Source organism: Amphiprion ocellaris, chromosome 8 (genome assembly GCF_022539595.1).
Source record: "Amphiprion ocellaris isolate individual 3 ecotype Okinawa chromosome 8, ASM2253959v1, whole genome shotgun sequence".
NCBI classification, from domain to species: domain Eukaryota; kingdom Metazoa; phylum Chordata; class Actinopteri; family Pomacentridae; genus Amphiprion; species Amphiprion ocellaris.
The window spans coordinates 31,916,567-31,929,861 of NC_072773.1; the positions used below are offsets into that span (position 1 = coordinate 31,916,567).

At 43.0% G+C, this 13,295-nt stretch overlaps 1 protein-coding gene across 5 annotated transcripts in view; it reads right to left on the reverse strand.

The window, feature by feature from the left end:
- Positions 1-1,993: 1,993 nt before the first annotated feature.
- scn8aa (sodium channel, voltage gated, type VIII, alpha subunit a) overlaps positions 1,994-13,295 on the reverse strand; it is a 50,571-nt gene continuing 39,269 nt past the window's right edge. For all 5 annotated transcript variants that reach the window (XM_023267794.3, XM_023267795.3, XM_055013096.1 and 2 more), the window contains exons 22-27: positions 9,345-9,629; positions 8,898-8,951; positions 8,115-8,252; positions 7,909-8,013; positions 7,541-7,811; positions 1,994-7,440 (exon numbers count right to left, since the gene is read on the reverse strand). In XM_023267794.3, the coding sequence (XP_023123562.1) occupies positions 6,281-7,440; positions 7,541-7,811; positions 7,909-8,013; positions 8,115-8,252; positions 8,898-8,951; positions 9,345-9,629 (2,013 nt within the window). In that variant the 3' untranslated portion in view covers positions 1,994-6,280. The remainder of the gene's footprint in view (positions 7,441-7,540; positions 7,812-7,908; positions 8,014-8,114; positions 8,253-8,897; positions 8,952-9,344; positions 9,630-13,295) is intronic.

Sequence of the window (13,295 nt, forward strand, 5' to 3'; positions counted from 1 at the left end):
CATTTCTCATTGACAAATGTGAGTTGTATGGGGGTGCAGCTGTGCTGGAGGGTTCTTGGCTTCTGGCCATAGCCATGATGGAGAGCTCCATCTTTGGGCTCCATCCTCCCTCCTCAATCTGACTCTCTGGGGAGGCAAAAAAAAAAACAACAACAAAAAAAAAGGAGACCAAGTGAGGGAAGGGGGAGAAGGAGGGAGGGAACACCAGCAGAGCACAAACACAACCCTCTGACCTCAGTCAAGGGTTGAAATGGGATCAGATAGTAGGAAACCCCCCCCCCCCCCCCACCCCCCCCCCCCACCCCACACTTTAACTGCTGGCTATTCTGTCTGACATTTACCAGCAGGGCAGGCAGCAAAGTGGGACAGAGGAAGAGGAGCCGAGCAGTGGATGATGAGTAAATGCTTTGATGCTTTCATTAGCGATTAAAGGATCAGGCCTGTGATAATATTCAGTGTGACCATCACGTGTCGGCTATAAAAAGCCAAAAACCTCTGCTTTAAAGGCTAATCGTGGCAACAAAAAAAGAGGAAACGATGTGGCAAGTTTATATTTAGCCGCGTTCAGGTTTACCCACAGAGAAAGCACATGCTCCGTGGCAACATGCTTCCCAGGGAGGGATGGAGGAGGAGGGGATGGAGAGGGGGGGAGTGTAGGTGTGGCTCTCCGCGAATTAGGTCGAACTCCGCGCACCATCTTTCTTTTTCTTTTTTCCTTTTTTTTAATGGCGGTTCTTGCTCCGTTTAACGCCGATTTCCTCGGACGCAGCCCCGCGTAGAGAGCCTCTGAGCCGGACGCGGGTTGTGCGCTCCAGCCTCCAGCACCACGGACAGCTCCGGAGCGCAGAGACACCCGCTGCTGCCGGCGCCTTGCCGCTCACACATGTCGACCAGAAGCGTGATTTTAACACGAAATATCCGCATTTTAAAAAAAAACAAAAAACAAAATCAGCATTAATAATCTTTTTTAACAAGGGAGCCGCTATCCCCATTGGAAACATCAAACTCATGGAGGCACTGGGCCAAACTGGGAGTGTGCTGCTGACTCAGCCTCGACTGCTGCATTTATTTATCTGCACTGCAGTGCTCCACCACCTCCCATCCCTTCTCCTTACCTCCCGCCTCCCTCCCTTTCTGACTCCCCCTCCCTCCCTTGCACGCTGCCAGCCTGGCAGTGCAGCGAAGAGGAGAGAGAGACGGGATCGATAGTCAATAAGGAGCTGGCTCCGTTTGCCTAACGTGTAGATGATACATAACAGAGAGACAGATTTGTGTGTGTGTGTGTGTGTGTTTTAATCTAGGGAGACGGAGGGAGTGCGGGGGAGGAGAGGGATGCTGGGAGTCAGCGAGTCCACGTGACTAGAGGGAGAGATGGGAGACAAAATTTGGTAATGTGACAGGAAAAAGGGAAGGGAGGTACTCCACTGAGAATATGCCATCTATTCTGTTGCTGCACTGGGTACAGCTCAATGCATGTTCTACACACAATTCCACCGAATACAAAAACTATTCCCTGATCAATACCCTCCAACATGGCTATCTCACATGAGCTGATGGAGTGGTGACTGTAATATCATACCTGTGGGCTATTGACTTTATGGTGGACCACAAACAGGAGCATCACAGCACAGATGGACTATATAATAATGGGGCTACAGTCCATCTTCTGCCTGCGAGGGGGATGTTAAGCCTTGACACAAGTCTCTTAACAAATTCAATAAGTCCATTACATTTGAAAGGCTGCCTTTCACGACCCTGTTACCACTCCGCTCCATTTCACAGGATGTTTTGTAATCCTCCGGCATCCATATACCGCACCACAAAAGTAAACTCATGCACACAAAATGGTGACCACTACTTAAAGTGGACACCATGAGAAAACCAGCCTGAAGAAAGAAACCTAGAGGCACATCAGGGGAGGCCTAAATCGCTTCCAATCTCAGTCAAAAAAAGCACTAAATGTCGCATTTAAAAGCAAAGAAAACAACACGAGTTGTAACTGGAAGGCTGCTTTATTGGTAATAAAAAGGTTCGTGCTCAAATGAAGACAATCTTTCATATATTCTTACCAAGAGTCCAAGTGGTTGTGCAACACACCATCATATTGTACTGTATATCCTCTTTTATCACGGTGTCAAATGATAACAACAGTTTGAAAAGCACTTTTTAATTTTTCAGCGAAAAAGAAAAAACGCCCATAATAAACCATGCTAAAAAAAGAATGAGTCCTATAATCAAATATCGATACAAAAATAAATTTCAGATGGAAACAGAAATATAGAAGAAATAAAACCAAAGTATAGAAGGCAAGCTGCTTTTTCACAAGCCAAGTGGGTGACACACATAGCACTAAGAACAGGACATTTTTGAGTTAGCTGTTTTTCTGTTAACATCACACACTGTTGAATATTAAGATGAAGTGGGGTGTCTGGATGATCCTCCGGCAGTATTTGACTCGACATCCCTGATTAATGTTGTGCTCACCCCCCCAAACCCCCTCACCCTCCACAATTTGGAAACATGTTATTTTTTTTACATATTTATTTATTTATTTATTTTTTTTAACATTTTTTGGTTCCTTTTTTTGTTTGTTTTTTTTTGTTTTGTTTTTCAGTGTGGCATTGACATCCAAATTCGCAGAAAAAGCAGAAAAAAGGCACATGCCATTGAGTGGAACACTAGAAACAAACCAGTTAACGAAAGAAACGTGAGGATGAGAAGCAAGTACATGACTGTATGTGTGTGTTGAGCTGTAATGGCACTGATGTGTTGGGCATGAGGAGGGGGGAGAGAGTCCGATTCGGGGGTGCATGAGGCAGTCAGTCACACCAGCTGACGCCCTTCAGGAAGAGATCACCGGTAAAAGTTGGTGGGCAGTGAGGAGAGTCACCTTTTGTGTGCTTGTGTCTGTGACTGTGGGTGTGTCCTGTATACTCTGAAGGTGAGAGATATGACAGTTAAGTGAGAAATGTGCTGGTAACATTATTCCTTTCATCGTGATCAGGCTACATCCAGTAACATCGCACATGAGCTATTCCCCAACATAGAAGGGTGCTGGAAACAACCAGTTTTAGACATCCACTGAACGTGTTGCACATAAATCAAATGTGACAAACAGTGTTCTTTTGTTTTACGTATATACATATAGACATATATGTATACATGTATATATTCTTTTGTATTATATAATATCTATATTTCATTCAATTTCCGTCAACAAAGTGAAAAGTGTCTCAAAAAATCCAAAAGGTAACAAATGTGACAAAGGGCATAGCTGGAAGCCATTCTATATTATTGTTATTATTCATTTTTTTGATTATTAGTAGTAACATTTTTAAAATTCCATATTTACAAAAAACACAACAAAGCATGCCGATAAAATAAAAGAATATAATACAATATTTATAGTTTCTCTCAAAAAGTTCGTTCTTTTTCAGCGATTGTGCCATTTACATCATAGCCTGCACTGTACATATATATGTTTTTGTGGGGTTATTTTTGTCTTTTTTTGCTTGTTTTTTTTTTTTTTTTTGTTACTTTTCAAGTGTGAATGTATCATTCTAAAACATTACATCCAAGATGAACATGGGAATATTGGATGATGTTACTCGCTCCTCCTGTGGTTCTCATTGGGAATGTATTTGGTTTCAGTGTGCAGCAGCCAAACTGATTCAAGAGACCTCATATTGTAAACAGACCTCAGTTGTTGTTGTACAGGGGATTCTGGTACAGGCAGTGTTTAAACACACCAAATGGCATTAGTGGTGTGACGATGGAGGCTGGATTTATGTCCAGTCATCCACTTAGAAATAGGACCATCACTCCTGTGTAGAAAAGAAATGGCAGGACACCTACGGAGGCAGTTGTGTCTCGTCTACCACTTGACAAAGCCTCAATTTTTTTTTTTTAAATATGAAAAACACCCACAAAGCTTATTATACAACATAGCTGCGTCGTTGTGAGGCCTGCTGATGTTTTTTACTCCGCAAGTGTTAGAGCCTCTCCCTCCGTCTAATTTACTTTTGAAGCAGGTGATAGCGTCTGAAAGCCTGCAGGTATGTGAAAAGATGGTGCGAGCCTGGGTCCTACACCACACAGTGTTTTAAGAGGTCCCACAAAAGCACAATGATACACTGACAAACATGGGACTTTCAGCACTCTGACTCAGACCAAAGCACTATTTCTTCTTCTTCTTCTGCTCTTGCTCTTTCTCTCTTATTTTCATGGCAGTCAGTCGAAAACTCTGAAGGGAGGTTCTCTACCTATTTTATTGGTCCACATTTACACTGTGTAATTTATCAGCCATCCACCTCCCTGAAATACCAGACAGAAACCATTTGATTCTCCAGTCCAAACACCGAGCCCTTCATGGCCATCCACCTTCCATACATGCTAGGCACGACAAGGCATGTCCTTGTGATAATCCTCTGCTAACTCTGCTGTGTTCGATGGTCAGTGTCACTCTCACTGATCAAAGCCTTTTCTGAGTATGATTGCATCACAAGGACATCAGAGAAGGATTTCAAGGCTTTTTCCTAAAGCTGGCAACTCAAAATTGTCTGAAAAGCACAGCCTATGACATCCCTCACTGGAAAATTCTGCTGTGGACCTGTCCAAGTACAAAAGAGGAACTTCAGTCAAACAAATCAGTAAAAGTGCTGCCTAATGTATTCACCTAAACGCGGTTTTCAGTTCTTCCACTAGCCCAAAACAAAACACCAAAAAGAGGAAAAAAAAGAAAGAAGGAAAATTAAGTCCATATTTCTGTCTCCTCTGCAGGAACTACAGCAGTAGAGGGCATACCTGTTGACACTTGAGCACAACGGACCCTTACTGGTGCCAGACATGGATTCCTTGGCATGAAACTTCACCTGCTCTCATTGCTGTAACAGGGACCACAGGTAGGTAAGAAAAGTGACTGTAGGATGGATGTAAGTAAACAAAGAGATGTAAGCCCCAGATTTGGTTCAGGACTACAAGCATGGCCCTCCAAATCTGTGCATCCTCAACAGGAGGATATTCTGCTTCCTAATACTCATACACTCCACACTCTTTCTATGCTATTAACATTCAGAGCAGCAAAAAAAAAACAACCTTTTACCATTTTGTGTTGCTGGCTGATCCGACTGAGACTTTGCCTCCGAGTGCTTACATCTGTCATTCACCTGAAATTTCAATAAGGGGCTGAATTAAAAGATCTGTCGGTACAAAAAGGAAAACTAGTGAAGGGCAGGATCGTACGAATATCATTCCCTCAATATTCTATATATCATTATCCAAAATCCTCTTTTTCCATTTATAGTTCTTGTAATTTCCTCAGTGGACAGCCTCAAACTTATAGTCAAGCCACTGCAGTGGTCTGAGAATTAGTGTCTCGTGGACTATGATTACTCATGCATGATTCCTGATCAAAACATGCCTTCATGCAAGTCATTTCTATGCATTGAACGAGCACAATAATTATTATTTATCTGGAACTCGGTCTGAGCAAGTCTCCTTCAGCCCAAGTCAAAACAATGACTAACGACCCCTACCCGGTCAGTGTGAAAGCCCATGTAGAAAATGTCTTTTTCAATGTCAGTATAACAAAGAGGAGATGAAAAGACCAGTGACATGGGCTAAATGTTACCTTTTTTTGCTGCTCAAATAACGTAAAGATGCAAGTATACTCAGCACAAACAAACAAAAAAAATCTTTGTCTACACTTCTGGGTTTCCCCTTCGTTCGCTAGTGTTTCCTTCATCGCTAAACTTGCTTGGTTGATTATTGTTTTCTTCTTCACAAAGATGGTAAACTCAGTGGTACAGGCCCCCTTTAGACTGCTAATACAGTTCTACTGGGATCTGTATGATCCAGTCCCGCAGCAGTGGCGCTTTGCTGCGGGGGTTTCCACACTCGGTGGTGGCAGGGATTTCGCAATTCTCCAATCATCTAGCAGAGATTTCTGTGCCTTGGCAGTTGGTCCCCAAAGAAGCGTATGCCATTGGCTGGCACACGGTGAGTCACTGTTTTTCATTTTGTATTTATTCCTCATTTCTATGAACTTGGTCTCTATGCAGCAAAAGTTCCACGGTAAACTGATTGTGTTTGGTTCAGCTGTCTTTGACGACATAGGAAACCACATTGCCTCAGTAGTATTTGAGTATGTAAACATTTTTTTGTGTGTTTTTGTTGGTTTTTTTTTTTCTTACTTGCAAATGATCTTTTTCTACATTTGTTGGGTTTGGGCTCAGAGTCTCATCTCGCTGTGTTTTATTGGATTTTTGAGAGTCACTGAATCCTAACACTTGGATTCCCACTCATCTTTTTGGTTTTTGTCCTTCTCTTTCCTGGCCCACTCCTCCTTGTTTTCATCCTGCTTCTCCTTGTCAGGTTTGGTCACGCTGTCGTAAGATGGGAGAGAGGCAGTGGATGGTGTGCTCTCCTTCTTCTCTTGGTTGGTCCCGCCGTTCTCGAGCTTATTGTTAGTAAAAGTGTGGCGTTTGAAGATGATGCCACGCCTGATGAGGTGAGCACGGTAGGCGTTCTGGATAATTCTGGCAGAGACATCCTCCTGTTTGCGGCGGAGGGTGGTGGTGATGGGTTCATACGACACCTTGGAGGGGTTGGCTGCGACAAAGCGCTCCTCCATCTGCTGCCTCAGCATGTCCAACTCACCACTGTCACCCAGCACACGCTTTGTGAAGGCAAACAGGATGTCCAGGCAGTGAATGCGATCGCCACTCACCATGGGCATGTCCATGGCAATTAGTTCTATAGTGTTGGGCTTTGGCACACGAAGTGGGTGCTCCAATGCATCAGCAAAGTCAGACAGCTTGGCAAACGTGATGAACTGAGAGGCAGTGGGATCAAACTTCTCCCAGATCTCGTAGAAGGTCTCGAAGTCGTCCTCGCTGAGTGGATCGGCGCTTTCCTCCGTGGCCACGCTGAAGTTCTCCAGGATGATGGCAATGTACATGTTAACCACAATTAGGAAAGAAATGATGATGTACATGACAAAAAAGAAGATTCCCACTGAAGGGTTACCGCAGTCGCCCTTCACCGAAGTACCAGGGTTCTCGAGATTGGGATCGCAGTCTGGTGGGTAGTTGAGGATCGGCAGAAGCAAGCCGTCCCAGCCAGCCGACGTGGTGATCATGAAGAGGATGATCATGCTGTTGCCAAACGTCTCGAAGTTGTACAGATCATCAATACCCGCTCCGTGTTTTACGTAGCCAAAGTTGGACATGCCAAAGATGGAGAAGATGAACATGACCAGGAAGAGCAGGAGGCCGATATTGAACAGAGCTGGCAGTGACATCATCAGAGCAAAGAGCAAAGTTCGGATGCCTTTAGCTCCTTTGATAAGACGAAGGATGCGGCCAATACGAGCCAATCTGATCACCCTGAACAAGGTTGGTGACACGAAGTACTTCTCAATGAGGTCAGCCAGGAACATACCTAAGGGAAAGGAAAAGAAAGGAGATTAGAATCACAATAAAACAGATTCTCAAGTCATTCGCTCAGTGCTCCATGTCTTCCACTTCCCCGAGTCACTCACCAACGATAGACAAGATGACCACAACCACGTCGAAGATATTCCAGCCGTTGGTGAAGTAATAGTGGCGAAGGGCAAAGAGCTTCAGCAAGAACTCCGTGGTGAAGACTACGATAAAGATGAAGTTGACCCAATAGAGGACAACCTCTGTTTCATTTGACTGGTCGTCTGTTTCTACCATCATGGTGACCATGTTGAGGCAGATTAATATCATGATGGAGATGTCAAAGACCTGCTGCGTCACAAAGTCGAACACCATACCCTGGATTTTGTTCTATGTGGTGAGAGAACACACACAGAGGGATGAGATATACCGACATTTCAACCAAACAGCATCACATGTTTATTAATCTAAATACTAGCAACCATACCTGTGGTCGAGGAATAGGCTTTTGTGGCTTTTTGGACCCCAGTTTTTTCATGGCATTGTAATACTTTTTCTGCTCTTCTGTCATGAAGATATCTTGACCTCCAAAGTAAAGGGACAAGCAACGGTTTGGTTATAATCATATTCTAACACATTAACCAGAAAACTCATTGAGCGAAATAGGAAATCAGGAGACAGAACAGCTCTTATCTTTTTCTTCTGCTGGTTGAAGTTGTCAATGATCACACCAATGAAGAGGTTGAGGGTGAAGAAGGAGCCAAAGATGATGAAGACCACAAAGTAGATGTACATGTAGATGTTGACTTCATAGTCGGGCTGGTCTTCCACCTTGTAGGGAGGAACAATGTTTTTCATTCATTCAATCTTTATTAAAACCTCAAGAAATCATTGGATTAGAATCAAAACAGAATACACAGGGCAATAATTCATATTTCAAAGTAATGTTCACACAATCTAAAGGACCAGTTTATTATTTTGGGATATATGCTTATTTACTGTCTTGCCAAGAGCAAGATAAAAAAAAAAATATAATGCCATTCTTATATCTGTGTAGTAAATATGTAGCTACCACCTGCAGCTGGCTAACTTAGCTTAGCATAAAGACCAGAAACAGCTAACCTGACTCTGTCCAAAGGTAACAAAATCGGCCTGCTAGCACATCTAAATGTAACTAATTAACATATATTTGTTGATTATATACAAAAACGTGAAAATGTGTTATTTTAAAGGAGGTTGTGTGCCACTGGAGTATACTAGAGTATCCGCAGGTTACATGGCAAATGGATGCAGCAATGAAAAAAGTCCAATAGTCATGCAAATCTAAATTATTTTTGCATTTAACATGCTAGTCTAACTCTGACATTAAGAATATTTCCCAAAACTATTCTGTTAAGACCAGTTGGTCACAGTTTACATATAGCGAGAGACTGCACATCAGCATTGCAATATTTTTTAATGCAGCCATGAATATACCTCTCTGGAATCCACAGCCGCGTACATAATGTCCATCCAGCCTTTGAACGTAGCCTTTCAACAGAGAGACAGGATTAGATTTGTTTGTCGGAAGTAATAATTAACAGGAAAATACAAAGAAAATTCTAAATTGAAATTATGGCAAGCTTCAAAAAGTCAAACTCAAACCGAAACTGATGCATGTCCTGTGGTACAGCTTGTGCATGGAAAGAAACAAGCGGGTGAAGAAAAGTGCATGGAGAAACATACTAATATGAACAATAGGCATCATCACAGCACTGTGAGAGCAAAAAGCAAATGGAGTTTGAAGCCGCAACAGACCTTCAGGTGAAGCACAAAAGCAAACATAAACAAAAAGAAATGCATAGGAAAATGAGAAAGGAAACCAAGTTAGCGTGAAACAAGAAATGGAGTCAGACGAGGGGAGATCGGGAGCGGCACTCTCACCACTTGCAGCAAGGCGAGGTAGCCGGCGCCCACATTGTCAAAGTTGATCTTGACGTTCTTCCACCTGACCTCGGTATTGTTTTCCCTAATTAGTGCCTCACACTGAGTCTTGTTGTTGACCACGTCGACTGGGAAGTATTGCTCTGACGTCTCATTGAAACAGTAGTAGTACTTGCCCGCAAACAGGTTGACCCCCATGATACTGAAAATCAGCCAAAAGATGAGGCAAACCAGCAACACATTCATAATGGAAGGGATGGCACCCACCAAGGCGTTGACTACGACCTAGACCAGACCAGGGAAGACAGGATATGACAGTGTGAGAACCACGAAGTGGACGCAGCTCATTAAAGCCCTCCGACAAGACACTACATACTGTTATGGCATTACACTTAAAGATGCTGTTCAGCCCCTTTGTTACGGGGAGTGCTAGGAGCAGCAGTTTAATCCTACTATGGCTCTGTGTAGCTGGAAATAAGCACTGCACACCACTGTGATGTGCACGCTGAAGTGTGGGCACTTAATGGGAAACAGAGCTGCATCAGTCCCAGTCTAATTAGAGCAGCACTGATGTGACTGAGATGTTCTTTGATCTGTCGAGGCATGAAGCTAGGACTGCTTAAGGGACTCACTCACTCACTCACTCACTCACTCACTCACTCACTCACTCACACGCACAAAAACACGTGCTTAAAGGCAAACACCTAGTTAAAATCTACAGGAAGCACGTTTATGATGTAAAATGTACAATTAATGCCTTTTATATGAAGCATGATTATATTTTTTGATAATTACACCCACTTTCAAACAGCACTGTTATTTTGTTTTAAATGTGCATTACATTCACTATAATAAACCATAAATCAAATTCATGTAATTATTGTAGCAGATTAAGTGTACTATAATTTGTTTCCTCACGTTTTCACAGCACATACACACACACACACTTTTTCCTAATGCTTCGTCCGTTTCAAGACTCACAACATTGTCAGATGTCCCTGAAATGTCCTTCAAATTTACATAATATTTATAGTAATATCCAAATATATAAATCCAAAAATATCCGATAAACCATCAATAATAATGGGAACAAATTTGTGAGAAATGCTGTATATAATATTTGGACTTAGAATCTAGACAAAAATACAGGTTTCTACATTTTTCAGTAAAAAGTAGTAACAAGTGTTTGCCATACCACTATGAAGTGTCCGCTCTTACCACCCCAACCTTAGACAGTCAATATTTCTAATATACCTGACTCTTTTCCATAACTAGCCCAAGTCAAACAATATAACATTATAGCAATAAAAAAAGAAAAGAAATAAAAACTAAAGAATAATTCCCACCACCACCCCAAAATCTATTCCTGTCTATTGATCCGTATCTGATTCCCCGTATATTTATCATTGCCAGTAATAAGGTCAGCACACAGTGAACCGCTCACTACCAGTGTTAGGCAGGCCGACCAGCAGCTCTCAGGCAGACAGCTGAGCATGCATGTCTTTGGCAGACTCGTTTTGTGGAGCCATATTCCCTCCTCGTTACAAACAGACAGGGAGGAGCTCTAGAGCAGGATTCTCTCAGCGTGTACACGACCTTCACAGGCTGACTCGTGGTGAACGTGGCATCAGAAATCTCACGTGTGGGGTGCAAAGGACACGCTGCTGAAGCATTGTGTCGAATGTAAAACCGCTTTTGAACCTAATTGAGTAAAAATCACAGTTTGAAGTCTCCCACAGTGGCGCCGGTGTACTTGCTGAGAGAATGACTCTTTGCTTGATCTGAGATACAATTTAACCGCTTTCAAAAATTCAGTGGTTTAAAAAAAAGAAAAAAAAGAAAAAAGAATTAGGCCATGCTGTGTGGAAAGCATTCTCAGAAAGAGGGAAAATGGCTTTCAAAAATGCATAATGTGCATCGGCAGTTATAAATACATGCGTGTTACATGGCATTGTGCAATCTCAAGAACCGCTCAAATCAATACATAAATAAATAGAGAAATGTGTGGATAGAGAGATAGCGGCTAAAGAGATCATGGCTGAAGCTTTGCTTGCTTGTGCGTCTGACGAGCCATTCTGATATTTGTATGGTCTGTGTGGGTGTCTGATAAATATCTACAGCACAATGTGACTGACACCAACACTTGAAAAAGTAGCTGCAATATGTGTTACAGGCGATTAAAGCAACTGGGGTTCAGAGGTTACATCCAAAGACCCCATAATGTTCATGATTAAAGCCTTCAATGGCTGTTAAAGCTCAAATTGCCAGATTATTATCATTTCAAATTCTTGTAGTGCGAGTTAAACTTCAGCAGGTTCGTCAGGAAAAAAAGGGGATTTACTGAAACTGGCCAGAGATGGTGCCATTCCTGTACAATGCATTGCTCAGAAACACTAAGACTGAGGTTACAAAGCAGCATTAAGAGAAAGAGAGAGCAAAGTATAAAGTCAGAACAGCCTGTAATCATTGCATGTTAAGCAATGCAATGTGTCCAATCGAAGCTGCACTGCTCGCCCGGCGCTGTTGAGTCGCGTTGGGACTTTGCGATGTGTCGTGCTGTAAGACTCAACCAGCGAGGATGCAATAAAGTTCTCATCATTCTAACTCTCCAGAATCTCTTTCATACGGTGTCATCTCTCCATTCAGCTACTTCCCTATTCATTTATTTATTGCTTTGACCTCAAATTTTCCATTTCCAGTTCAAACAAAATGGTAACTTAATTGATGAACATAGACATTATAGTCAGAAATTGATACAGCAGGATCAAATTCCTCAGTTTGTTTCCCTTTGCGTTACTGGGCCACCCTCGCCTCTCTTACCACATACACCCAGTGAATGAGTTCATTCATAGGGGCACTGGTATTGGCATTAATACACTTTATTAAAGCAAATGTGCCATGATTTCCAACCCCAAAAATGACAACATCTTATTGGCAGGTCTAGCCCCAAATTAACACGTTCATGACAACATCCATAAAGCCTATCCAGGGCCTAAAAGCACTGATGTCTGCTCATGTGCAACGGCATCACATTTTAGTCGCTGGATATCTAGTATGAATGAGACTTCAGTGTGAGTCCAATTTGATGACTTAATTCATTTACAATTAATCCACCCTCTGAATGATTACACAGGCCCTCTTCTCCTGCTGGTCTGTCATTTTTGGGACGTACTAAAAAAAAGAGGGGCGACACATTGTCTGTCTAGGGTTGAGAGTGTTGTCCGAACGCTGTGGTGCTAGTGAACCTACGGGGCACCACCCACCCAGAACTCCAAGTCAGAGTTTAACTGGGCCCATTGTTGCCTCCCAGTTTCACGTCCCGTGGGAGTGGAAGGCAACAGGAAGCCGGGGCCTGCTGTATGCTGCTACAGTATGTGGTGCCATGACATGACAGCAGTAATGCCTTGTGTGAAATGGCAGCCTAGCATATTTGCTAAGCTTCTGCCTGCATTCCCAAAGGAAGGCATTAAAACTGATTACACTGCGTTTGATATGTTGGGAAAATTTTTTCCATTAATTAACCTGCCACCAGAATGGACTGCTAGCAGATCTGCTAGTCAGATGCTACAACCAAAAAAGTGCTGACACTGGCAGAAGTTTAACAAATACTTTCCTCCCAAAGCCACAACACTGTGAGTGTGTGGTTTCTGTCTCAGTCCCTGATGCAGAAAGATCCTGGACAAGCAGGAGAGAGTGTGGTGACCCTCCAGCGGTCCGGCCCAGCCGAACCGGTACGAGGTGGAGTGAATAGTGGAGGGACAAAAGGGGGAGAGTGCGGAGGAAAGAGGACAGGTAGGTAGGTAGGAAGGAAGGAAGGAAGGAAGGAAGGAAGGAAGGGTGGGTGCTGCACAGTGCTGCACATGTGGGGCTGAGGAGGAGGAAGAAGAGGTGGGGAGAGTCTGAGGTGAGGAACTAGACAAGGCAACCAGTCCAAGTATAGCGAGAGGTAAA